This window comes from Callorhinus ursinus, unplaced genomic scaffold, assembly GCF_003265705.2.
Source record: "Callorhinus ursinus isolate GAN/ISIS: 27379988/994484 unplaced genomic scaffold, GSC_fseal_2.0 scaffold10, whole genome shotgun sequence".
In the NCBI taxonomy this organism is placed as follows: domain Eukaryota; kingdom Metazoa; phylum Chordata; class Mammalia; order Carnivora; family Otariidae; genus Callorhinus; species Callorhinus ursinus.
In genome coordinates this window covers 85099884-85126457 of record NW_027397072.1, presented here as the reverse complement: position 1 = coordinate 85126457, position 26574 = coordinate 85099884, and the positions used below count along the sequence as shown (strand labels likewise).

At 45.3% G+C, this 26574-nt stretch overlaps 1 protein-coding gene across 7 annotated transcripts in view; it reads right to left on the bottom strand.

The window, feature by feature from the left end:
- Positions 1–5845: 5845 nt before the first annotated feature.
- Positions 5846–26574, bottom strand: part of NCK2 (NCK adaptor protein 2) — a 145841-nt gene continuing 125112 nt past the window's right edge. For all 7 annotated transcript variants that reach the window (XM_025869092.2, XM_073897923.1, XM_025869087.2 and 4 more), the window contains 2 exons: positions 25518–26239; positions 5846–7227 (listed from right to left, as the gene is read on the bottom strand). In XM_025869092.2, the coding sequence (XP_025724877.1) occupies positions 7033–7227; positions 25518–26239 (917 nt within the window). In that variant the 3' untranslated portion in view covers positions 5846–7032. The remainder of the gene's footprint in view (positions 7228–25517; positions 26240–26574) is intronic.

Here is a 26574-nt window from a genome sequence, read left to right as displayed (position 1 = left end):
GCTTGATGGGCACAGGAAGTTACTCATTTACCAAAATGGCTGCTTGGCGGGGTGCGGACGCAGGGAGATGGGCATGCCCGGACTCCGTGTGAGGCACTGGGGAGCTGAGGCTCGGAGTGGAGTGGGAGTGTGTGGGCAGTCTAGTCTGGATTTCATCATCTCTGTGGGACGAGGGAGCTGCTGAGCACTTCGGGGCTACGATGGAAGCAGAGGTTCAGGAAGAACAGAGGTTGAGTGAAGACATTAGGTGAAGGTAAGTGGGCAAAAGTTGCCATTTAGTATAGCAGGAGCCGTGAAAAAATTCTTGGTGGTTGAGAATGGCAAGTGGTATATGAGGGAGAGCGGAGGACCTTACAAAGGAAGCAGGTGCCCTGGGGTTGCGCGAGGTGGGGCTACATGAGAAAGGCAGAAGCAAGTGCTATATCGGTGAGGAGGGGATGAAGTAAAAGTGGCTTAACTAAATGTCGAAAAGTGACAGAGCTTCCTCTAGAATTTTGAAAGAAAAAGGATGTGATGTGTGAACGATATCCAGCCAAGCGAGCATTCTTTTTCAAGAGCAACAGGAAGGTGTTTTTAGACATGAAAGGTCTCAAAGCACATTGTTCTTTTCTCTTAGGTTGATTCATTCAGTGCCATTAGACAAATACTTACTGAATACCTACTACGTGCCAAGCACTGGTCTATTTTCGTTACACCAGGCAGCAAGGCAAATAAACTGAATTCTAGCTGCACACACATAGTAAATAATAACCACAGCACATGAGTGAGTTATCTAGGATGTTTGAAATTGTGAGTACTATGGGGGAAAAAAAGAACAGAGTAAGGGTGGTCAGGGTAGGCTTCCTTGAGAAGATTCGAGATGACCCAGGTTACAAATTCTCTATTTCACAATATTCATTATGCTGTTAAATGACTTCACTACATGTTTAATTTGGCAATTATGATTTTAAGTCATTTTGCATAAAAATATTGGCTAAAGAGAAAATTATTTCCTAATACTTTCAGGAAGCCAAGCAAAGTCCAGAGCAGAAATCTTTCTCCTAAATATTTTTCTACAACCAATACAACCAATTGAGCATGGATTTTGTATTCACCGTTTTGGCCCATGCAATTTTAAATACAAAATTTTTTAAATGTATATTTCTTTCCAATAATTTATATCCATTGTAGAAAATTTGGGAAATATTAAAAAGTGTAAAGAAAATACAACATTTCCAATTGCTCAAAATGATTTCTAGATAATTTTGTAGCCAATATCACCATCCCCACCAAGAAAATCTATCACTGAGAAGTCAGAGGCTACACCTGCAGTGTGGGTGGACCTTCCCCAAAGAAGAGCTCCGAAAGCCTGTTTAGCAAAGGTTGCTCCGCTGAGCCTCCAACACCTAATATGACCACTGTGATTTAAATGCTATTTGGATATCTACGTTCTGGTTAGGCAAATGTTTTAATTGGTTTCATTACTTCGAGGTCATTCCTTTCTTATGATTCTTTCCTATGCACAGCGCTGGAAGGGAACTGCTTGCTTTGTAGAAATGAATACCGTTAGCATCTGAATCCAATCTGACTAGATGGGAGTTGGAGGTTGAAATCATTTGAATACAGTGCCTCTGTGGTTCTACAAGCAGATGTGGTCTGGAATCTTGGGATACCTTGGGCTTCGTTTAGATGACAACTTAGCATATTAATCTATTTTTCCCTTTTCATTCACATCATTTAACAAGCTATACAAAGGTTCTAAGCATGTGGCATTATTATGCAAAGCAGTTCACCTTATCTACATGCATAATAATGTCTGACAACTATAATATCCTTAAATGGTTGTGCAGAGAGTGCGGCTCTGTACCAGTGTTTCTGAGGCCATTAAAATGGTACAGAGGTCTCCAAACGTGGTGGTCACACCAGGGCCCAGGCTTACTCCCAGGGCACATGCCAAAAGGGTTTGACAACCACGAAGACAGGACAACTGCCTCTTTGGAATTGGGGTTTCCCCAGGCCATGACCTATTCTTGGAAAGCCGCATGCCCTCACCCATTAGCAGGAGCTGGAGTACCAGGCTCTGGTCCTCTGGTTCCTGACTTTAGCTGAAGAACCTGGTCTCCAAGCTGAGGAGTTGGCCAAACGCCCACCCCCTAGGGAGGAGGCCATGCATTTTAAAAATCTGGCAAAGTGAGCTTTATACCAGCTGTCAGGCTCATCCATCTTCGGTAATAACTTCCTGTCATGTAACAGGATCCTCCAAGGATGGAATGAATCTTTCCAGTTAGCTTGTATGGCTAGAAGGTGTGATATGAGAAATCCACATGGAGGTTAAGGCAAATAAAGATTACTCTTTCAAAAAAGACCACTCTAGTTATTCAAGGTCTGACATTATTCTGTATAGGATCCAAAGAAAGGATATGCTATAGAAGGTGTGTTGTTGTCAGTACTGTGAACACAAGGGGGTGGGAGCAGGTGATTTTTCCAAAGGTTTCAAGTAGACTTAGAACAGTAGCCAAAGTGTAGGCCTCAAACCACCTACATCAGAATCTCCAGGGAGCATGTTAAAAATACAGATGCCTGCCCTTTGCCCCCCTTCAAATTAGAATCTGGTGGTTGAAAAACTTCATAAAAGAACATTTTCGAATAGCTGGAACTATAAGCCCTCTAGACCTGAGTGAGCTGTATTTAGAAGAGCAACGGCCAGTGTCCTCAGGACAGTGGGAATAGCTTTTGTTGAGAAGAGGGCATTAGGGACTGAATGTTTGCACTGCCCCCAAATTCATGTTAACATCTAATCCGCAATGTGATAGCATTTGGAGGCGGGGCCTTTGGGAGGGAGTTAGGTGAGGAGGAAGGTGCCCTCACAAATGGAACTACAGCCCTGATGAGCTAGCAGTCTCTCTGCCATTTGAGGAGACAACATGGTGGGTCGGATGTCTGCCTCCCGGAAGAGGGCTCTCATCAGAACCTGACCACACTGGCATCCTGATCTGGGACCTCCAGTCCCCACAACTGAGAAACCAATCTCTGTTGTTTATGAGCCATTTGGTTTATGGTGTTTTTTTGTTTGTTTGTTTTATAGCAGCTCGAGCTAAGATAGGGGGCAGAGGTTTTCTGAACATTGGTTGGTCTATTCAACTTTTGCCCCGTACTCAATGACTCTTGTGTTGTCAGCTCAAGCTAAGAAATATAAGGAACTTGGAGGATGTTCTACCCTGCCCACCCCACCTCCACGCCAAGGAGAAAACAAAAATGGTTGCTCCTCAAGGGAGGATTTTTTTTAGGGATGTGAATTTGTCGACTACTTGAGGTAAGAATGTAAGGTGAGTATGGTGCTTGGTATAGCTAAGTATGGCTTTGGGGCCTGGGCTTCTAATGACAGATGGGTTACATATTTAGAACGAGGAGTTTCTTGGAACACACGTCCTCGCATACTTGAAGAGTCTAAGTTCTAAGGAGTGGGGGTGGATTGGCGCTGACACTGCCGGTAGGGGCCACGCTGAGGGTCTCATGGTGCCACACCTCTGCAGCCAGGCTCCTTGAGGAAGCCTGTGGCTGGTGGAGGCACCAAAGTTCCAACAAATGAGGGAAAATGTCAAGTAGATTATGTGACACACAATCGGCCTGACCGGCATTGATGAGTGCTGTGTAGCATGTCCTACCAAATTGGTCAAGTGCTCTATCCCAGATAATTCTCACACAATCCTGGGAATAGCCAAGATGGCAAGCAGCCCCATTTGCCCAAAAGCAAACACACTCAGAGGAGCTAATTCGCTTGAAGTCACAGGGTTAATAAGGATAACCGGGCACTTCCACACTTGGCTTTGGCAGCAGCTCCCAAGTCTGGAAGAAGGATACTGCTTCATGGGAGAGCAGACAGCACCCCCGCAAGGTGTCAGACAGACCTAAAACGACTGTATTAATTACACGAGTGGTAATTACAGGAATTACACGCCTATGGCGGAGTTCTAGTGAGAAAGTACCCAAGACCAGGCCTGGATTTACCGGAAAGTTGTATTTTTAAAAGAATACTTTCAAGCGTTTCTAGGCTCTCACAGTTCCAAACTTTGGTCTTAAAATTAATTTGGCATTCTGATATCAGGTGGCAGAAATGGTAGAGAAGTAGTTTATAAACCACTTCACATATAGAAACCAAAGACAAAATTGTACTGGCACCAAAAATACTTTGTTTGAAATGTCAGAGTTTCAGTAGACCTAAAGATTCTAATTATAATTTAAGACTATAATTTGTGATGCACTGTGGGAGAAAACATGGCCGGTTTTAGCTCCCTAGAAACATGATTTAATAGCATCTGGCACTCGTCACGTGTGAGGGCTTGGTAGTTCAGGGCCGTAACGCAGCAGGGCTGTTTCTGAAAAATGAAGGCACACTGAATGCAAACAAATGAGCAGAGTCACACAACTATAAAATGACTGCCCTCTATTGTCCTTTGCCGTCCAACTTGCAGAGGCAAGGGAATGGAAACTCAAGATCTGTCCGGGAAATCTCGGACATGCAGGAAGGTGATGGCAGAAGGGCCACCTGGACAGAGCATCAGCGGTCCACACTCCAAACCACATGGGGACCCTGCCTTGACTGCCTTACCCACCGTCAACAGGCTCATACTGTGGCTATCAATCTACCCTCCACCAGTCCACCTGGTGCCAGGAATTCCAGGGATGCTGGAACTTTTATAAATATGAATCATGATCTGCCCCAGGCAGCTGGAGGACTTCCCATGGTGGTTTGCAACAAGATTGAAAATGACGGTCAATTTTAACTATAGGCCTTAGAGAAGTTCCTGAAGCCAAAATGTCTACCTGTATTGTGTCCTTTAATTGCTTGTTTCTTCCTTAATTGCTATGTGTAAACCCAAGTCTTTCAGCTATCCAGACACTCATTTCATGATATGGAGGGATTCTAACATCAGGTCAAAATGGAACACACAAAGTGAGACCTGAAAAAGTCAGAAGGACTTGTAATTTCCAGGGATAAGGTATAGAACAGATGTGCTTTGTCTAAAGTAATGATCCACTTCACTCACCTGGATATATATTCTTATGGAACTGGGCACCCCAACTCCAGGTACCAGACCCCAAACGTCTAATTTATATCAAAGGCAACAAAGAGATACAATGAACTCACAGAGAACAGGAATGGTAGGTTAAGTGTAAGCTCTCACCAAATTGCTTATTTCTCCTGGAAGCCCCCTGGGCTGATGTTGGAAGGGTGTGGCACCAAAGCCAGCTCTCGGGGTTTGCAACCCTCTCCGACCATGTAACAGCCATTTGTGCATTTACTTTGTGCCCCATTTTCTCCATCTATTTAAGGGGGATGAGAGCAGGACCACCTCAAGGGGTTGTGATGAGGAACGAGTGAGGACGCTGTGTCTGCGAGTCTGGCATTGATGGGGTGCTGAACACACATGCGCTGTCGTTAGCCCATAAAGGCACAACTCCTCTGTGATGTGACTGTTTCCAGCACCTGGCACGTTGCAACTGTTCGAGATTTGTGTACCAATTGAGAGAATGAAAGTAAGACACGGGTGGAGAGAGAAAAGCTGGTGCTGAGCAGCGTGGCTGACCAAAGTTTGGTACAACATTTTTTAACAAATAATTTCCAGAGAGTAAAGTTACGACCAAGCTTGAGATTCTGTTTTCTCTTGGAGTTTCACTAATTAAAATTTATTATTTCAGCATACAAAATACGTGGTGGTAGAAAAAGAAAACACGCAAATAATAAATTTGTTAAACTCCTCTAAAAATTGTTTCCCCATAGGCACTGAGCGTCCAGTAAATGCTAGAGCAATTACTCTCCCAGATTGGACTCTGAGTTTTCCCAAAGATAAATACACACATAGTCTTGTCATAATACTTTTTTTTTTATTACAATATCCAAAAAACTGAGTATGCAAGTTTAGGAGGTCTCAAGACCCCTTCTTCAGTTGTAGGAATGTGCCATCTCCAGACTGTATATTTAAACTATAAAGAAGTTCAAATGTAAAGAGAAAAGAAAATGCAATTTCTTCATAAACATTCTGTGTCTCTTACTACCAATCACATATTCTCTTGTAAACCCTGAAAAATTCCCTGTAAAGCAAATAATATATATATATTATATATATGTGTATATATATATATATATATATATATATGGGGTGGGTGTGTGTATGTGTGTGTGTGTAAAGTGTACAGTAGCTCCCCTTCCCCAAAGATCAGCTGTTTTCCTTAATCATCTGTATTAGTGTCAACAAATGGCTACGGATACATATTATTTTGAGAATTAAATACATAATTGTGAAATTTAAACAAGCCGAAGGGCGAGAGGAAAAAGCACTATGCGGATGGCACATTTGGGGGATTAACAACCACAACATCTGTCTTTTTGAGTCACGGGTCTCGCTTCTGCAGACTGACTTTCAAGGAAATTCTTTTATTGCAAGCATAGCCCTGAAGGCACTGGACTTTCCTCACTACTCTCTCATCTGGTGGTTCTGGTATTGCGACCAGCACGCGTGTCCACTCCCTGGACAGTCTGGAAGCCACGCAAGAGCAAAGGGCACGGAGCCACGGCTGCCAGGCCCAGGGCCGGGGACGTCTGCAGGAGCGTCCGGCCCCCGCTTTCTGTAGTTCACTTAACGGCAGCTTCGGTGCGTTCCAACTGTGCCCGATGTCTGTTTAATGAGGGCTTCTGTTAGCATGAACAATCTGAACAGACTAAGGCTGTTTTCAGTTGAGCAGGAGTAAAGTGATCGAACATCGCCCTCTTCCACCTCCCGTTCTGGAAACCTGGCCGGGAGGAGGGCAGGCCGGAAAGTGGGTGTCAGGGGCCGGCCTGGCAAAGGGTTGGCGAGTGGAAAAACGAACCGACCTGCACGCAAAGGTAAACGAGGCAAAGGAAGCCAAGAACCGATGAACCACCGGACCGAGCGGAGCCCGCCGCCGGAGGGCCCGTGAGCGCGGCTTCTTCCTGGGGCAGATCCGCCAGGCTCTGGGGAGGTGAGTGTGGCACCGAGGCCCTGGAGGTGGCAGGGGCTGTGGGTGGGGCCGTCACTGCAGCGCTCGGACGAGGTAGAGCTTCTCCCCGTGCTCACTGGTGAAGATAGGTGCCTTTTTGTAGTGTTCCACCAACTCGTCCATGGTGTGAAACCGCCGCTGCCCGATGCAGTAGACATTGTCCACGAGCTGCACCTTGAAATGTTTGTTCTTCCCTGATGCTTTCAGAGACACGGAGAAGTCACTGGGCTGGAGAGGAAACGAACACGAGTCAGGAGGGGCCACACGCAGGAGACGCGGGGGAACGCCCCCCGACACGCACGCACGCACACCAGGCGCGGTAGTATCTAGCTCGGCCCCTTAGGCTTGCAGCTACCCAGGGGCCGTCCGAGGTCTGCGTGCTCTGAATCCAAGAAAAACTGCATTTTGCTTAGTACAGCTTCCATGCCAAATATATTTTAGTTACTCGACAATTGGGGACCCCATACATAGCATATGGGATACCAGTGTTACCCTGATGCTGAAGAAACTTGAATTTTATTTCCCAACTTATTTCTGATAAACTGGGAACTTTTTAAAGAGTGGTTTGCATATAGGCAGCAGCTAGAAATCTCCCTTCCTCTATTAGAAATGAAGCCATCAAAAAATTTTCTAATTCTAAACTATTTAAAAATAAGTACTTTAAGAGCAGTTGAAAACTCTGGCTGCATTTTAAACATGGTTTGTAATATCCCAGGGAGGTGGCTGTACTATGGTTGAAGCGCAGATTTTATTGAGAAGTGTCTGAATTTGTGATTATGTCAGTGCCTTACTTGTATGTGAATCAATTTTAGAAAGATACTATTATTTTTATTAAAACTGGTCCTGCCTCTTCTGAGACACTGACTAGCCAGCGCAGCTGATGGGGAAGTAGGAGGCTGGCCCCTACTTTTCCAACCTGAAGAAGCCTCCCCATTCTCTCTTAATCAAGACAAGTTCTTCCCCTCCTTGGCTTGCCATACAGAAGAAAGCTGACAGCTTCCAGTGACAGAGCAGAGTGTATCCCAGTAACTGCATTGTAATAAACAATTTACACGTATGTCCTATCCCTTCACTATGCATTAGGCCAGGTGGATCACGTCTTCTCCACTACTGTATTCCAGAGAGCCGTACAGATGGTGGGAGCCTACTACAGTTCTTAACAGAATTCCTAAAGCTGGGTTCAGTGCTTCTCAAAACCCAGCAACTTCCCGCTGCTGAGGACCACCCAGCTTTGTGTCCTTCCCACGGGGACAAAATTAACAAGCACCTCAGCCACTGTCTTTTATACGGAGCTTACAAACCTTTGGCCCAAAGTGTGCAAATCTTGCTGAACAAGTGAAAATCCCATAAACCAGTGACATCCCAGGGAAATGGGTATCCAAGGGCATTCAACACTGCAAAAGCACTGCGGAGCTCACCTACCAGTCACAGCTGCTACCGTGCAAGAATCGAGAGACAATTGTATTCACAGTTTGTATTTATGGATCCCTCTACCCCAAACAGACCAAAGAGAAACAAACCTTTGAGAGAAAAGCCCGTTCTTATCTCCGTGCTAACCCCGGGACTTGATGCCTCGGAGGAGACCCAGGAAGAGCTGGTAGGCTGGACCTTCACGAAGACACAGAAAGACTGATCTCCGATTCAACCTCATACTAGATAGGATTTTCAGAATCATGGCCACGAGAGGGTCTAGAGGGTGGGAAGGGGGAGGACAAAGAACTTGGACATATTTCCTCCACTAGACCTCTTAGAAACGAATCATCACAAACCCTGATGTCACAGATGATCCTGGCGACCCGCCCTGTCAATATAATAGTCTAAATGGCACAAAACATCATTCTAAGTCATTCTAATCAATTCTCAAATCATGACTGTTTTCACGGGACTGAACAAGATGGATGCAAGCTAGCCTCAGTGTCCTCCATATTATTTTCCAAGTTGATTGCTGTGTATGGCTCCGAAAAAAGAACCAAATGAAACAGGTACTGTCTGACATGTCCTCCACGTGGGAGCAAAGCCTGGAGCACCGGCATCACTGTCTCTGTCCCAACAGTTATTAGTCCTAATGCATCAGGACACTGCATCCCTACACAGCAGTACATATAGCTTATGAACGAACCACTCACCCCTCTCCTGAGGGCTTCAGGTTTTCCTTAAAGCAGTGTTTAGTTTCAAGCTTCTATTACGTTATGTGTGTGTGTGTGTGTGTGTGTGTGTGTGTGTGTGTGTATTCTGTGCCAGAAGTTTGTGCCTTTAGATGAAGACAGAAGGCGATCTCACTTTTATAGTTTAGCACAAGCCAGGCACTGTGCTAGTTTTATAGATCCTTTAATCAATTCACAGATGAAGCAGCATCGCAGTTGAGGCAGTATGTGAGTCAGGGTAAGTACATGATATACCCAATTTTAATTAAGCCAAATGATCAACAGATGACTTACTGAACAGGGAAATGTGCTTTTAATTTAAGCTCCTTAATTTAACACCATAGTGCGCCATGTGTATTTGTGTGTTATGGCAGTGGGGCCGATGCGGCGGCGAAGGTAATTTTTAATTTCATGGGCTCTTGAGCAGAAACCTTAAAAGTTAAGGACGTAGAACGAACCAAGTTTATGTCAAGCAGGAATGCTGAACACTTGGGGGAATTCTCGGTTCATCCCGAGTAGATTTTCCAATCTACATCACTAAATAGCACTGAATGAAGCCTGAAGATGAGCTAGACCAGTGGTTCTCAAGGTGTGCTCCCAAGACCAGTACCAGCAGCAGCATCACCTGGGAACTTGTCAGAAAAAGCAAATTCCCAGGCCTTGCCCCAGACCTGCTGAATCAAACTCAAGGGTGGGGCCCAGCCATCTGTGTTTCAACCCCGGCCATCTGTGTCTCAATGAACCATCCACGGGATGCTGATACAGTTTGAGTACAGAAATGCATTCTGCGCCAACCACCAGCAGTGTTTTCAAATGTTCAGAGCCATGGGAAAAAGATACGAACATGACTGATGAGCAGCCCCTCACAACAGGGAGATCTGTGGCCAACCTCACCCCCAGCCTGCGGATGCCCTTCTGATTCTCTCCTGAGGAGTCCAGCCCCGCCTGACACCCCTGTGCGGAACTGCCTCAGTTAAACAGCTGGGATGCCGGTGGACAGAATCTCTTTTCCTTAAATTGGGCCAGTGCCCTGGGTCTGACAGAGATGGAACGGCTCCAGACCCAAAATAACCCTGCCTCCAGAGAAAGAGCACGAGGCAGGGGAAGACCCCTGGGGAGGCGATGCCACCAGCCTTGTCCACATCTCGTCCATTTTCTGGAATGACTTAGGGGAGTCGGATGAAAAAAACCATGCCACGCTCCCCTCGCCTAGTAGCAGGGTGCTGACACTATGCCTTTGCACTCTCTGGTCAAAGGACCTTGACAGGGTTTTGTGTGAATACTTACGTTGAGAAAGAGGACCCAAACAGACTCCAGCCCCGCCTTCTCTCTCCACACAGGTTTTTGTTTTGGGGTGTTACTGATCTGAAGACACAGGCCCATATGAGGTAACTAATAAGCTTTCCATGCTGGGGCCCAGGGCTGAAGCCTGTTGAGTGTCCCTCACTGGGAGGCCCAGGTGCCACAGTGATTCTGAGGTGGAAAGTGTGCTGGACTGGGGAACTCCTCACGGTTGGTGGGGGTCCAAGCCAGTACTACTGTTTTTGCACGATGGAGACAATCAAAACAGGCATTCTTAAGAACTCCGCAATCTCATGGCAGGAATGTGCTCTAGAGAAGTGCTCTAGAGAAGCATGCACATGTGTCCTAGGGCACAGGTTTAGGAATGTCCAAGCAGGATTATTTATAATGATTTATACACTCTTCACGTCCACCAACAGGAAAATGGATAAAAAGATGAGGTATATACTTCATCAATGACACAGATGCATCAACATGGACTAAATAAATCTCACAGAGTATGGACCAAAAGAAGGAAGAAAAGAATAGCTACAGGATGATACCATCTATAAAATTCAAAAGCAAGCAAAGCTAAAATGTACTGTTTAGGGATACACACATAACAATCAAGAAAATGATTATCATAAAATTAAAGGTAGCTGTTACCTCTAGTGGAAGGTGTGGTGCCATCAGGAGGCTGATCTGGGGGTGGGCAGTAGCTTCTAGAGTACCAGCAATGTCCTATTTCCTAACCGTGACCTGGGTTAATAATATACTTAAAAGACATTTCCTGTGTTATGTGTTCCAATAAAAAATGTTTTAAAGGTGCTAAATTGAAAGGAAGGAGGCCTGTCTCGGCTACCCGCCAGTCAGGTGGCACCAGTATTTATCACTTCAAATACCGCCTCCACCCTCTTGCCGACCTCTCCCCTCTCCCCATCCATTCTTTTGGGACACCAATTACATGCATGTTAAATTTCTCACCTGGGTCCTGTAAATCTCAGTTCAGCCTACCATAACCGCACACCATAAACTGGGTGGTTTAAAGACAAATTTAGTTCTCCCAGTTTTGGAGGTGGGCAAGTCCAGATCAACTAGCTGGCAGGTTTGGTATCTGATGAGGGCCTGCTTCCTGCTTCACAATCATCTCATGGTGTCTTCGGAAGGCGGAAGGGCAAGAGAGCTCTCCAGGGCCTCTTTGACGATGGCACTAATCCCATTCATGAGGGCTCCACCCACCTAATACAATCACATTCTCCCCAGTAGGGCCTCAGCATGTGAATTTGGCATTGGTGAGGCGAGACACACATTCAGTCCGTGGCAAAATCTCTTGTGCTTTTTCTGTATCTTGTCCTTTTTTTGTGTGTATCCTAAAAATCTCTAATTCCTCCATTTACTAACCCTTTCTTTGGCTGTGTTTTATCTATGGTAAACTCACCAAGTTCTTAATTTCAGTTATTGTTATTTTTCAGTCTTATTATAATTCTCACTTTTGTTCCTTTTTATTGCTTCTAATTTTCTACTCAAATTCATCTTGCTGCATTTCTTAATCCATATACCTTAAAGACCACATTGACACATTCAAAATCTGGGCTTCTAGGGGTCTCTTTCGGTTCTCTTTTCCTCCCCTCTTTGTTTTTGGTGATTCAGTCTTGTCTTTTGGTACTTTAATGTGAATGCTGCATACTGATACGAGGTTTGAAATGGTGCTAGTGTCCTCCAGAGAGGATTTGCTTTTGCTTCAGTACTCAGTGACAGTGGGGCAGAACACCTTAATCCAATGAGGAACGGAACTGATGACAGTTAATTTCAGGTTTGCCTTTGCGTCTAGCATGTAGACTTTGGGGAGTCCATACTAAAGGCCTGGATTTTTTTCTGGGGTCTTGCCTCCTGGGTGGCCCTGACCTCCAATTTTTGCCCCCCCAGCACTGTAGGCTCCTGAAAGACTACTTCTTGGTTGCTTTTTGTTTCACGGTTTCATCCAGTTTTTCGAGGTGTTTTTGGCAGAAAGTGTTAGTCTGTGAGAAATTAGTCCACCATGACCAGAAGTGGAAACTGGTCGTGTGACATTGGACAAGTGGTAATTTGTTCAGACTCCAGGTCTGTATACAGTTACGCTATTGAGAAGCAGGATAGTTGGTTGTATTAGAGGCTCTGGAACCAGGCTGCTTGGGTTCATATTCTGGCTCCTTTAGTGACTAGCGTTGTGATCTTGGGCAGATTTCCCAATGGTTTTCTGCTTCAATTTTCTCAACCACAAAAGAGAGATAATTCCTGAAATTGGGAAGAGACTGGAACAGTTTAATAAACTATAGTAATGTCAGAAGTACAACATCTTTGGGGAGATATTAAGCAAACACTGTCATTTAGGGCTCTTCTTTAAGTTCCTTTTATGAGACTTTATAAAGATAGCCATCAGCATCTTGTCAATATTTAAAAAGATTTCTTTTGCCTGGAATTTCTAGAGAATACTTAACTTTCCAAGCTAACTAGAAGAGGTCTACTTCCTATTGCAGAAGCACCACATTCTACTTCACACGTGATCATGTTGTCGTCCCTACCTGTTTACATCTGTCTCTCCTACTGGGCTCCAAGCTCCCTGAGGAAGAGGCTCATTTCTATCTCATTTTTATATACATAGGAGAAAGAATGGATCTGATACATAAGCACGAAATAGATGGCCACTGAACTATCTGCCACTGAGTATTTCTGAGGTCCCCTCCTGATTTTCAGCAGAGGGAAAATAAACATTACCAACATGACAGGTACTTGTTTGCTTTCTTTAAACAACCAATGGTAAAGCTGTGTCTGCTGAACTCTGTCATTTTCTATTGTCGCCTTTCTCACAGTCTTGCCTTGTACCTGGGGTACCATATTACTTGTCTATTGCTGTGTCACACATCATCCTTAAATTCAGTGGCTTTAACAGCAAACATTTATAATTGCAGTTTCTGTGGCTCAGGAATTTGGGAGTGCCTTAAACCTTGAGCTAAAGCCACTCAGCTCCTAATGGGCTATAGTCAAGACATCATCTGAAGTCTCAACTGGGGATGCAGAAGCTGCTTCTAAGAACCAGGTCTGCTCACATGAACCACTCAGGAGGCCTCTGTTCTTGGTCTTATGGGCCTTTCCACGGGGCTACTTGAGTCTCTTCACAACCTGGCAGCTGACTCCCTCATGATCAAGTGATCGGAGAGAAAGGAGAGCCAGAATGTCTTTCACAATCCAGTCTTGGAAATCACCTAACATAACTTCCACCACATTCTGTTCATTAGAAGTGAGTCATTGGGCGCCTGGGTGGCTCAGTCGTTAAGCGTCTGCCTTCGGCTCTGGTCACGATCCCAGGGTCCTGGGATCAAGCCCCGCATCAGGATCCCTGCTCAGCGGGAAGCCTGCTTCTCCCTCTGCCACTCCCCCTGCTTGTGTTCCCCATCTCGCTGTGTCTCTGTCAAATAAATAAAATCTTAAGAAAAAAAAAAAGAAGTGACTCATTAAGTGCAGCCCCTCCTGAAGGTGAGAGGCAATCTCGTTCCACCCTTCAAGGAGAAGGGTATCAAAGAATTTGTGGACACCTTTTTAAGCCATCACAGGTACCATATTTGTTAAACTTTCTTTGGCTGCACTAAAATCTAACTAGACTCAGTCCTTTACCTTCTCTTCCATTTTGAAAATTCTGCCTTCAATTCCTGTAGTTGAGCTTCCTCCCACTGTCCAAATTTCCTCCCTTTCCTTCTCCAAATGTTATACTTACTATGATTTCTTTTCACTGAACACTGTATTAACTTTTGAAATTTTCTAATATCAGACCATGTTCTTCTTGTTCTCTCCTTCTGACTGTCCCTTAAAGGAATGATTTTTTTCCTATCTCATGCTTTTGAACCAGAGATTATGAAGAATTATCAGTTGGGATAAGCCATTCATTCTACCTGCCCCCTGCCCCCCCCCCTTTTTTAGGAAGTCATTTTTCAAATGGAATGGGAGGACAATTACAAGATTGGTAGAAAATCAACCTCTTTCAGGGCTTTTACTAATATATTTTTGTTTAGGTTTTAGGTCCCCTATTTGAATATAATCCCTCTAAATACTAGAACTTGATTTAATCCCACATGTCCACACTGGGATCAGAGTAGGTGTTCAATAAATACACTGACTTATGAATTTCCCATTCTGACCATCTCTTCCAGTTTTCATTCCTTTTAAGTAATTTTTACATCTCACCTCTTTGCAATTTCTGCTCACAAATAACCACTTTTAGAAAAGAAAACCAAAGAACACCCTCTTTGATACTATTTCTATCTACAGCTTCATCAACTTGATCCACTGTTTCAAATGTTTGCTGTAAAGCACCTTTGCATTTTTATAAAACTGATACCCTCGTCGAATATTTCTCTCCTTCCCTCAAGATTTAATCACTATTTTCTCATTGGTGGAGAAAAAGTGGATGCTGAGAACAGTCTGTAATGTCCTTTATTTCTTCTTCCATCTCAGATAGCTTAAGTATTAATATTGATTTTCTTCTTAGCACATGGCTGGAAAGAAATACCAGGGAAGGGTGGGACCTTGCTCCCAGGTACTCCTGATTCTTAGAACTTCCTATCTTTCACTTTGGAGAGTAGAAATGTTGTTTGTGTGGTTTGCCAAGCCTCCCAGGTAGACTCTGGACCTATTTCCAGTCATGCTGGTTTTTGAACATCAACAATTTATGCATATATTCAACACTCCCACAACTTCCAAATCCAGGTCACCTGGTTGGTTTCTTCTCAATAACTGGATCATTCTTTCCTTTTGTTTGGTAAATGGATCGCTCTCTTCTTTACTTCTTCAAGGAAGGTACTCTTTGTCCAGAGAAGTAGTTCCTTGACCAAAAAAATCTGAGTACCAATGGATTAGAGGCAAACTCTATTCCACTGATCAATACTCTCTCTGTTCTTATCTCAAAAAAGCTGCCTTTTGGTTTTATCATTCTGTTAGATCACCTGCCCTGGTTGTCTAATATGGCCTTCTTTTAATCTAAATTGACTCACTGTCTATACTTGGGCCACTAGCTGTCAACTGATACCACTCTCTTTGTTTCTACATCAGATTATCTCTTCAATGGCGTTTTCTCTTCTTCTACAAAATATGTCTTTGAAGTATTTACTCCACAGACCTAAAGCCAATCCATATGTGACATGATCAAACATTCTCATTCTCTTTTGAAATAAACTTTTTTACATAACTCAGTCATCAATCACAGAACAGTCTATTCATCTTTAAACAACAGTGTTTAAAGTTAGTACATGCATGTGAGTTTATCCCTCCCTGCCTCCCAAAACATATTTCCTAAAGTTAAATGTAAATACTTCAGAGTCTGGGCTTTTAGAATATTGTCCTTGTCACTTGTTTTTCTGCCATGTCATGCCCAGTGTAAATGATCAATAACAAATGACATTCAATAATTCAATTCAGAATCTTACCATATAACACAGTGCTGTTCAAATGGGCTGGAACCAATTTCATATGCCACAATTCAGTGGTTCCCAAATCTGAGCATCAGCGTCACTGGAAGAACTTGTTCACACGGAGGCTGCAGGGCTCTGCCCCAGAGACTCAGATTCAGCAGGTCTGGGGTGAGGCCTGATAATCTGCATTTCTAGCAAGTTCCCTGGTGACATTGATGCTTGTCCAGCAATCATACTTTGAGAATTACTGCTGCCAAGCTAAGGAAAATTTTACATGTGTCTTTTCCCATTTGTTTGCTGAACTGCTCATGCTTGATTCTGTCATATTTCCAGGAACTATAATCTAGTGGGAACTTTCAAAAAGGTAAAACAGAATACAGTAAGGAAGAATGGGGTGAGCGGGCCAGTTTGTATACAATTCCACTTGTAGTTACTACCTGCAGACCTAATTCATAATGAACTGCTTTCTGTGTTATAAACTCCGTGGGGTAACTCTATTTTGTTACTCTCCCCAGCTCTTGCCATGCTACGGAGGTCATGGGGAGGAGCTGCTTAGTACTAGTGGCATGAGAAACATCCCCAAAGAAGCAAACAGTGAAGCTGAGATTAAGAGGTTACATGCTGATGCAAATCAAAACCACATAGCTGTCACTTCACACCCATTTGGGATGGTTATCGTGAAAAACAAAAACCAAAAAAAACAGAAAGTAACAACTGTTGGCGTGGATGTGGAGAAACCCCGTGCACTGCCGGTGGGAACGTGCTATGTGCAGCTGCTGTGGCAAACAGATAGCAGGTCCTCAAAAAATTAACCAATGAATTACCATTTGACCCAGGCATTCCACTTCTGGGTATACATTAAAAAAAACCCGAAGGCAGGGACTCGAAAAAATCTTTGCACACCCACATTCACAGCAGCATTATGCACAATAGCCAAAAGGTGGAAGTGACCCAAGTGTCCAGCAACAGATGAATGGAAAGCAAAATGTGGTCTTTGCATACAACAGAAGCTCATTCAGCTTTAAAAAAGGAAGGACATCCTGTCACAGGCTACAACATGGATGAACCCCGAGAACATTATGTTACATGAAATAAACCAGACACAAAAGGGCAAATACTGTATGATTCCACCCATATGAGGAGCTTAAGAGCAGTCAGATTCCCAGAGACAGAAAGGAGACAGAAAGCAGAAAGTCACCAGGGGCTGGGGCAAGAGGGAAATGGGTGGTATTTAATGAATATACAATCCCAACCAGGGAGGTTGAAAAAGTTTTGGAGGTGGATGGTAGTGATGATTGCACAATGTGAATGTCCATATTGCCACAGAACTTAAAGATGGTTAAAACAGTAAGTTTTATATTATGTACATTTTGCCACTATAAAAAAAAACATCTCTTAAAAGTTTCTGTGTGGGTCTAAAAAGCTTTGTGAAGTTGTGATGGAAACAAGAGGCATGTGACAGAGGGACCCAAGGCATCAGGACGGGTGAGGACACGTGCTTCTCCTGCCATGGATGCTAAGCTGCGGTAGTCTGGGAGTGCAGTCTCTGGCTGTAGGAGCGCTGAAGGGGGCGCGGAGGGGACGGGGTCCAGCACACCATTCCTAGTGAGGGCACAGCGGTGGTACACAAGAACTCAACATTTCCTTCAGATCACCTGCAACATCTAGTGACCCTAGTTAACGGCTTTTCCTGGGAAGGGGCATGCAGGAGGGCATGTGACTGTTGGAGACAGGGCTCAGACACACCTCCTGATCCAAAAATGTGGGGAGCATGCTTTTCCTTTGGCCTGGGGTCAGGCAACAATGATCCCTAAACTTTACTTTTTTCTATGAATCACTTTTTTCTTGACCTTCCAAAAATGCTACAGTGATACAGCCTGGCTTTGGCTGGGACACCCACTGGGCCCTCTTAGAATATTTGAATATTGGTGGTATTAGTAAGATACCCTAGGAAGCTTGTGTGCTGGGCAAGCACTTGCCTTGCACACACCTTGAGACCAACGTATACACTTCTTGAGGAATTCCTTCTATACATCGCAAAGGAACAGTTTTCTAGGGGCACCGGGTGAAGACCCCTGGCAGGCAGTCAGAGTCCTCAGTTTAAGGAGAGAAGACATGTGAGCTTGCCTTCCAGGCGCTTACTTACACACAAGAAAATCACGTTTCTGTTTACCAAGTGTCAACCAGAGCCGAACTTAAACATTTCCATCCCGATTCCTCAGCCATCTCACACTTCCCAATCCTGAAGGCTGGAGATAGCACTGGTGATCTTCCTTCACCAGCAGAGAAACCATATCCGCAGCAGAGAACGTGCCCCTGGACTGGCCAGTGGGCACCTGCCCTTCGCTCTGTGTCTATGCATGTGTGTGTTGTGAAAAACAGAACAAACCGCCCAGTTCACAAAGATCCTAATAATTTCTATGCTTTTCTTTCATTGCTAATTTAGTGGAGTGATAGTTGGATTACTGGGAGGTAAGTCTAACTTCTACCTCTTGTAGAAACCAAACGGAAGTCTCCGTCCAGAAGACAAATACATTTAGCTATTTCTGTAGCCACAGCTAAAAAGAAACTGAGTTAAAACAAAACAGACACCCCAGAGGCTTACACTGGTACTGCAGGCATTTGCCATATAAGCCTTTTTAACAGATTAAGTGATAAAAACTTCCTTGACCCAATTTTTAAAAATTTCCATTACATCTTGAAATAGTTTTTGGGGAAAAACATTTCTTATAGGTACTAGTGATTTTCTATGAGAGCAATATAAATATTTAGATAAACAGCAGTTCATGATGTAGGAGATTTTTATGAAAATCTTTCTGAATACTGTTATGGATAAATTATTTACTTTGACATATTTTTTTGTTTTACTTTGAAAGACTTGTCCTTCAGTTGCCAGTGGTTATTGGATGACCATTTCTCTCCCCACTTTGTTTGCAGGCCTGAAGAAAGGGTGTCTGGACACCCCTCATGGCAGCAAAAACTATGCCAGAGGCCACAGTTCTGATTCAAGCTCAGCAGTGCATTTAGCACAACCCCAGGAGAACACAGGCATGGACAGAGAACTTCGGAATCTTTAGCACTCTTCACTGGTTGGCTGCTGATTCCCATACTGAATCTATTATGCACATTCTGAATAATTAATCCATTGGTTAATGCAGAGTATTTCTTGGAGTCCCAGCAAGGTAGTGGGATTCAATGGCCAACAACAGGACACAATACGCACTCCCTGTGCTGAACTGGCCTTTGAAGGGACCAACACAGCCATGCTCAGCGGCGATGCCACCCTAGCTTAAGACTGCCCTGTGACCCAGGAGCATGTGGGGAGCATGTGGCCCAGGCCTGCAGGTCAGTAAAGGCTTTGCAGGAGCAAAGGTGGCCGGAATGAGACTTGAAGGACATGTGTACATTACACTGGTGAGGGGGGCAGGGGAGGGGAACTGTATTCTAGAATTTTCTAGACCTGTACGATGGTCTGGAGGAAGAGAAAGCCCAATCCAAGAACCTAACAGCAGGAACAGAGGTGCAAGAAGGGAAACTTGCACACTAGGACTAGAGAGACACGAGGCACGAACAGAAGAGGCCACTCAGCAACTCTCAGGGATACAAGGGGGAAGAGTGGCCACACGCAGTTTCCCCACCCTAATCCGATGGCCTGACGGAGCCCACTCAGCAAACCTGTGCCTGCTTCCTTTACTCGTCACAAGTCAGCTGAGTTTGGGGTAACAGACTACTCTTCCTTTTTGACATTCATCTCCCTCCAAACACAAATCAATGGATTCAGTACTATTTACTTTATTTGTAAGAAAGCAGAAACCAGACTCCATTTAAAGCCCTTCATCATACATAATTGTTTTCTAAGATTCTCAGGTGCCTTCCATGTTATTGAAAGGCCAGTTATCTTTTGCCTGCTGGTTACATGCAATTGTATCGGCAGTCTTTGAAGACATGGGAGCTCCAGGGCAGAGCACTCACTTAAATGAACCAGTCCATCCCCCTCCCTCCCGGGAAGAACCGGGAGCCAGGCCTTTAACTGAGGCCAAGAGCACAGTACAGAAGCCCTCTTTGGGTTCTGAAAAAAATTACGAATGATACCCTGAGCATATTTGTGATTGGTTATATTTTAAGAACTAGCTTTAAATAAGGCTCTAGTCTTTTTCACAGATGCCAGTTCATAGCCTGGGTTTATTGATTTGTCTGAAGGTAAATATGGTAGGGCTAGCCAGGGCTGACGACGTTCAGAGCCATCTGAGAGTCGGGTCAATGAAACAGGTGATGAGGACTGAACTCTTAGAAAAGTAGCCATCTTAAGTGATGCTTCGGATCCTTCCAGTTTTAAGAATTCAATATATTTCAAATGAGACATACTATAAAAATCCAGGCGTAGAGCTTCCATTCAGTACTGGGCAAACAGCCTGACAAAAAGTAACTTACTATTTTTGCAGTGGAAAGATGCATGTAGGCACTGCTCACAGTAACCTATGCTCTTTCTTAGCATTACCACTGAGAAGACATCTAGAGATCATGGCCCCAGACTGTGGATTTAGAAAGCTCGTGAGCAAGTCACTGCTGGAAGGAACTTGCTCTGGGGCTCCCCATCCTCTCAGCTGCTTACGAAGCAGTGTTCACTCTGCTCTGACAACCGCGCTCTTTCCCATTCTCTATGAAGCACAGAGCAAAGGCCGCTTGTCTGTTACCAAATTCTAAACAGCTGAAAAAAACAGACAGAAAAGCACTTTAGGAGGTTAACTCCACTCAACAGAAGCCAAGAGTTCTACCTAAAGGAAACTTTAGAAGAGATAAATGTTCACCTGTAAGCATGTTTATATATAGTTCCCATAAATGTAGGATTAAGCAAATGTACTATTTCAACGACTGCTGTAAATATGTCTAAAACCATTCAGGTTACATAATCGTTTTTAAAGTGTGGTCCCGAGCTCAGCAGCATCAGCATCACCAGGAATGTGCTAAGAAATGCAAATTCTCAGGCTCCAGACCTCCCAGGTCACGGTCATGAATGTTATGGGTGGGACCCTGAGGTCTCTATCTTTCCAGGCCCTCAGGGAGATGGTAGCACAATAGGACGGTGTGAGCATCAGTGATCTGGAGAGGCAAAGGGATGACATCACCCAGAAACAGAGTTTTGGCAAAAAAAATTATGATTTCTATAAGAAATAGAACTGGAATTCTGTAGCAAGGCACTATACTAATTCTTTCCTTCTGCTCCTCCCTGGCCAAATAATCTTAATGGATTTTTTTTTTTTTTTTAAGAGGAAGGAATGGAACAGATGACTGTTCGTGTGGCCAACACACACATTATGTTATCTTTAGCAAAAGGTGGTTTTTCTCCATCAGAAACAAATGCAGGAGCGCCTGGGTGGCTCAGACGGTTAAGCGTCTGCCTTCGGCTCAGGTCATGATCCCAGGGTCCTGGGATAGAGCCCCACATTGGGCTCCTTGCTCAGCGGGAAGCCTGCTTCTCCCTCTCCCTCTGCCTGCCCGCTCCCCCTGCTTGTGCTCTCTCTCTCCAATAAAAACAAAAAAACAAAAAAAAACAAATGCAGTGTATGACCAGAAATTAGTACCCAAATCCTACTGTGAAACATAATACACGTGAGGAAGAAGGAGATCTCTCTGGGATTTTTCAAGTCTGGCAGAGGAAAATAGCTCCCTAAACCACAGCTAGGGCCCTTGGCCGACCACATCCCAGGTGTAAGCTGTCTCTTTCCGAATAACCTTCTCAAGGACGGAGGGTAGAGCACCTGGAAAGCTAACTACTGACAACTTGCACAGCTTACTGGAAATGTTGCTGCTGGGTATTCTTAGCTGTGGGCACAGCTTTCCAGCTGTATCCATAGAGTAAGTGTGGGGAAATACATAAGGATGTATGAGGAGCACACAGAGGACAGGTATGAACTTTGAATTCTCTAGACTCAATGAGCTCTGGATTCGCAGGGGAAGGCAGGGTAGCGGAACATGGAGAATAAGAAACCGTGCTGTTTTCACCGTGAGCTGCTGAGAAGAAATGACGATTATGGAGTGGAGAAAAAGCGAGAGAAGATGGTAGAAAACAGAGTAGGTATTGAGAGTTGGGACAGGAAAGAGAGCCCGAACAGGATTATTTGGTTATTCTGTTCATTCCTTGATAAAACACGCCTGACAGATACCTCCGAAAACACCCATGACATCACTCACACTGGCTAGCATGGAATGTGGCAATGTTTGTGTTGGTTTTTCCAAAATACGCACTTCTCCTCCCCCAAAAGCACACATGTCCTAGGGCTCAGCGTTGGGTATATTTTTATTTTTCAAAACAGAGAAATACTGAGAATTTTTAAATGCAAGATAACGTCAAGCAAGCGCCTCGCTTATTTATATTGGAATCACTCAGGAGATCTTCACGAGGCCTATCTGGAAGAAGGGCTCAAAAGATGCTACTGTGCTTATTCAGAAGTCAGGTGTCCCGCGGTAGCCTCAATCAGAGGAAAGTCCCAGGCCCAAACTGCAAGAGAGATGAGGCAAGCAAAACGACGTCTCTGTGTCCTGCAAGAATGCAGACCCCATCAGAAACCTTTCTGACCCCGGCGTGACACGATGTGCTCTCAGATTACGACTGCTAGACTAAGGGCTCACACCGGTCTGGTGGTTGCTTTGAAAGCCAGACTCTCATCTCAGAAGAGCCAAAATGAGTAAGAAAGAAGACAAAGAAGGAGAGGAAGGGGTAAGAGAGCACTGGCAAGAGGCAGAGGCAGTCAGTAGATGGTGGAAAATGAATAAGGAATGGATCTGTCCCTCTGTCCATCCATTTCAAGTTCCTCAACAGCCTCAGATGACCCGGGTATGAGCGAGAAAAGCAGACCTAGGTCTGCTCTTGGGAGAAATGCAGCAACATGCCTTGGAGACCCCTGTAGCCTCCCTTTGGCACAAGGCAGGCATCCCAAGAGTGGAAAATGCCACGTGTCATGGCACAAGCCACTAGGACAAGGCATCCCTGCACACCATCAGGTCATGTGGCCCTCCTCAGCGTGGTGCTAGTGAGGGTGCAGGGCTGATGCAGGGCCATCTCCTGCCTCCATGCTCCTGGAATCACACTATTTGTGTCTCATACCTTGCTTTTCTAAGTTAAGACAAAAATGCAAAAAATCCGGAGAAGGTCCTATAAAAATGTCAAAAATTAATGTTTCAATTATTTAGAAAGTCAGCATATTCTCTCATAATAGGAGACAAACAAGACAATGGAGCTTATTCCAGTGCTAAGACAGAACCCAGATAATGCAAGTTTGGGCACACCTCAGAGATCATCTAGACCACCGCAAAGAAGCAAATCTCACACTAAAGCGAATCAAATGAATTCTTTGGTTTCCCAGAGCACATAAAAGTCAGGTTTACAATACCCTGTAGTCCATTAAGTGTGTGACAGCATGATGTCTAAAAAATAATGTACATGCCTCAACTAAAAAGTACTTTATGGCTAAAAAATTCTAACCATCACCTTGAGCTTTCAGGGAGTCAAAATCCCTGATCGCAGATCACCATAACAAATATAAACATAATGAAAAAGTTTCAAATACTGTGAGAATTACCAAAACGGGATGGGGACACGAAGTGAGCAAATGCTGGTGGAAAATGGTGCCTATCAGACTTGCTCACCACAGGGCTGCCACAAACCTTCAATTTGTGAAAAACACAGTATCTGCGAAGCACAGTGAAAAGAGGGGTGCCTGTACCCCTCCCTATTCACAAGGATCTGGTCTCTGGGTTCAGACAGTGACACCCGCTGAGTATGCTTTTCCTACAGAAACGTAGTAGGAGGTCCACCCCAAGGCCAGCAATCTGGAGGGCGTTTTTCTCACCTACCCTGTCCCGGAGCCCTAGACAGGAAGAACAATGAATGAGGCTAAGGGCTGCTTTGGCCCCTCCCCATTCTAGAAGTGTCTTCAAAACTCAAAATTTCTTTCTTCTTTTTTTTAAGGACTTTTAATTTTTTTTTATTTTTAAGTAATCTCTACACCCGTGAGGCTTGAATCACAACCCCAAGATCAAGAGTCATATGCTCCACCGACTGGGCCAACCAGGCGCCCCTCGAACTCAAAATTTCTAAATCAAGATTATACTTTCTGACTGGGGATTATACTTATCCCTTAAGTACTGTGGACCAACCACCTTCTACTGTAATTGGTTTTCCAGTGATTCCTCTAAGTTTCTGCTCAAAAGTTAAACGTGCAGCATACTTCATTCTCCTAAGCCTCCAGCATGATCTAAAGGAAGCTATGCACAGAGCTTACGTCACGTGAGAACAATTCAATCTGATGTCTTCCCAGCAACGATAAGCTCTGGCGGCTGGATAAGAACATCTCAGTTCAGATTTCAGAGGGAGTCAATATCCAGGCCTGGTGTGCTTGCCTCAGCACATCTAAGGTGGCCGTCAACCCTCCGACCTGCTGACACCGTGAGGGGTCTGGCTGCCACCACCACGATGCTCCTCCTGACCCAGAAAGAACAGACCACAGCTGCCTGTCTCTCAGAAGAGGAAAAACATTTCTGTGGCCTTGAATTCCTCTCAGATCAGTCTGCAGGAGTCTTGAATATGCACTTACTGATGGTGGTACCAACCTTCCCAGAGGACACCAATTACAGTACAGATCACATATTTCCTAATCTTACAGTTTGCATTTAAAAAAATAAACTGAAAACTGCTAGAACCAATACAACGTATTGCAACGGACTCTACCTACAGAAGTCTTGTTTCGGGGGAATCTTACTGTATGGAAGGTGTATCTGCAAAGGGATCAACAAAACCCATTGGGTTGAGTATTTCCAGAACGTTTACACCGTGACCTTGCATGACACTGGCCCAGTTCTTCCAGACAGGACCAGCCACATCCCCAAAACACAAACCCCACATCTGTCTACCGCTAGAAATGGATCTGCTACAAGTCAAGCGGCCTCATACCTCTGATTCAGTTTACACACGCAAACTCATCTCTCTCAAGCCCTGTCTTCTTTTCAATTCTGTTCATAAGTGCTTTAAAAGCTTTTCGGAGATGAACTCCGCAATGCCGCCTGCAGTGGAGATGACCTTAGGACTGTTTGGTTTCAAAAGGAAAACAAACCAACCAACAAAGGCTGTGTCGGAAACCAGGTGCCCCTCCCGCTGAGTGCAGCAGACATGCCTAGGACCCAGAAAGGAAACAGAGTCAACCACCAGGGCTGGGGTAGGGGGAGTGGGGTCATGAACAGAATGGGAAGCCCGGAGAGAAAATGATGTCTGAGTCTGTAGACCATTAAAGGGGTAATCTCAGTAGAGCAGGAAAACCACCTTCGGGAGCTAAAAAGCTATTTGACTTACCTTCCCATCCGCAAGGGTACGTCTGCAGGAGAGTGATGGCCACCTTCCCCAGCTGGGTTCCTACACCCACCGCAGACTTAAGTCTATTACAGAGCAGCAACCTTATGCGGGTTTACAGGCAAATCGCATTCCTCTAGCTTAACTGGAGCCCCAAATATGGGGGGCTCTAGGCTAATGGGAGGGCCAAACATTCTTTGGCTACGCATAGTGTGTGGAGAGGGAACAGTGCCGACCAGCGTGGGGTGCGATGTACACACACAGCAGCACACTGCGGCAGGCAGACCTCAGCCACCCCGGGGCACTTACCGAAGACTCGCTGTCCCTAATGAGGAAGTCACCCTCGACGCCCCGCTCGTTGAGGGCGCACTCGGCCTGGTGCCGCGTCACGTTCCCGTAGTACCACTCTCGGCCCGCAAAGCGCCCACTGCACGCAGGGCCCGCGTAGCTTATCTGCGGTGCGTGCGAGGGGTGCAGGGAGGGCCCATCACTTAGGACCACCACGTAGTTCTTGGGGACTAGGCCGACCTGCCCCCGGGCGTTTTTGCACTTCCACCACTCAGGGTCATTCTCGGGCTTCTCGATCACCTCCATGGTCTCCCCCTTCTCGAAGTTGAGCTCCTCCTCAGTGACCGAGCTGAAGGGGTACAGTGTCTGCACCACGTGCAGAACCCGGGCACCCTGGCCATTGCTCATGGAGGTGCCCTTCCGCAGGCTCAGGAAGCTGGGGGACTCGGCAGCCGCTTCGTCCATCTCCTCTAGGACATAGTTGGAGGGAAACCAGCCAATCTGCCCATTGTAGCTGCCTCGCCACCAGCCGTCGCTGCACTTCTCCATGACAGTGACACGTGACCCCTTCACCAGGGACAGCTCGTCCTCCCTTTCGGCCACATAGGCGAACTTGACGAAGGCAGGGATGTTGAGGTCGTAGATGCGGTCGGCGCCGCCCCCATTGGCAGGGTACTCGGCATCCGTGCTGGGCGTCGGGGACGCGTCCCGTGCACTCGTCTTCCTCTTGGTCTTGCCGAGGCCTGCGGAGACAGAGCGAGGGCTCAGTGGGCACGCAGGGGGCATCACTGGCGCTTGGACACAATTCCCCATCCCTCCAACACACGGGGGCTACCGTGGGCACACCCTACAGCCACCGCCGGGCAAAAGGAGGTGCAGGTGAGGTGCGCCTTGGCAAAAGCTGGGAATTCCGACACCTCCTCTCTCTCATTCACTTCTGAAAGAATACCAGAGTACTAGCAGCACAAAAAGATAACAAAACAGCAGAAAACTAGTTTCCTTCTGAAGGATGATACTTTTTAGAAAATTCCTGTGCCCCTCAGAGAGAAAAATAAGGTAGAAAGGCTTAGACAGGATG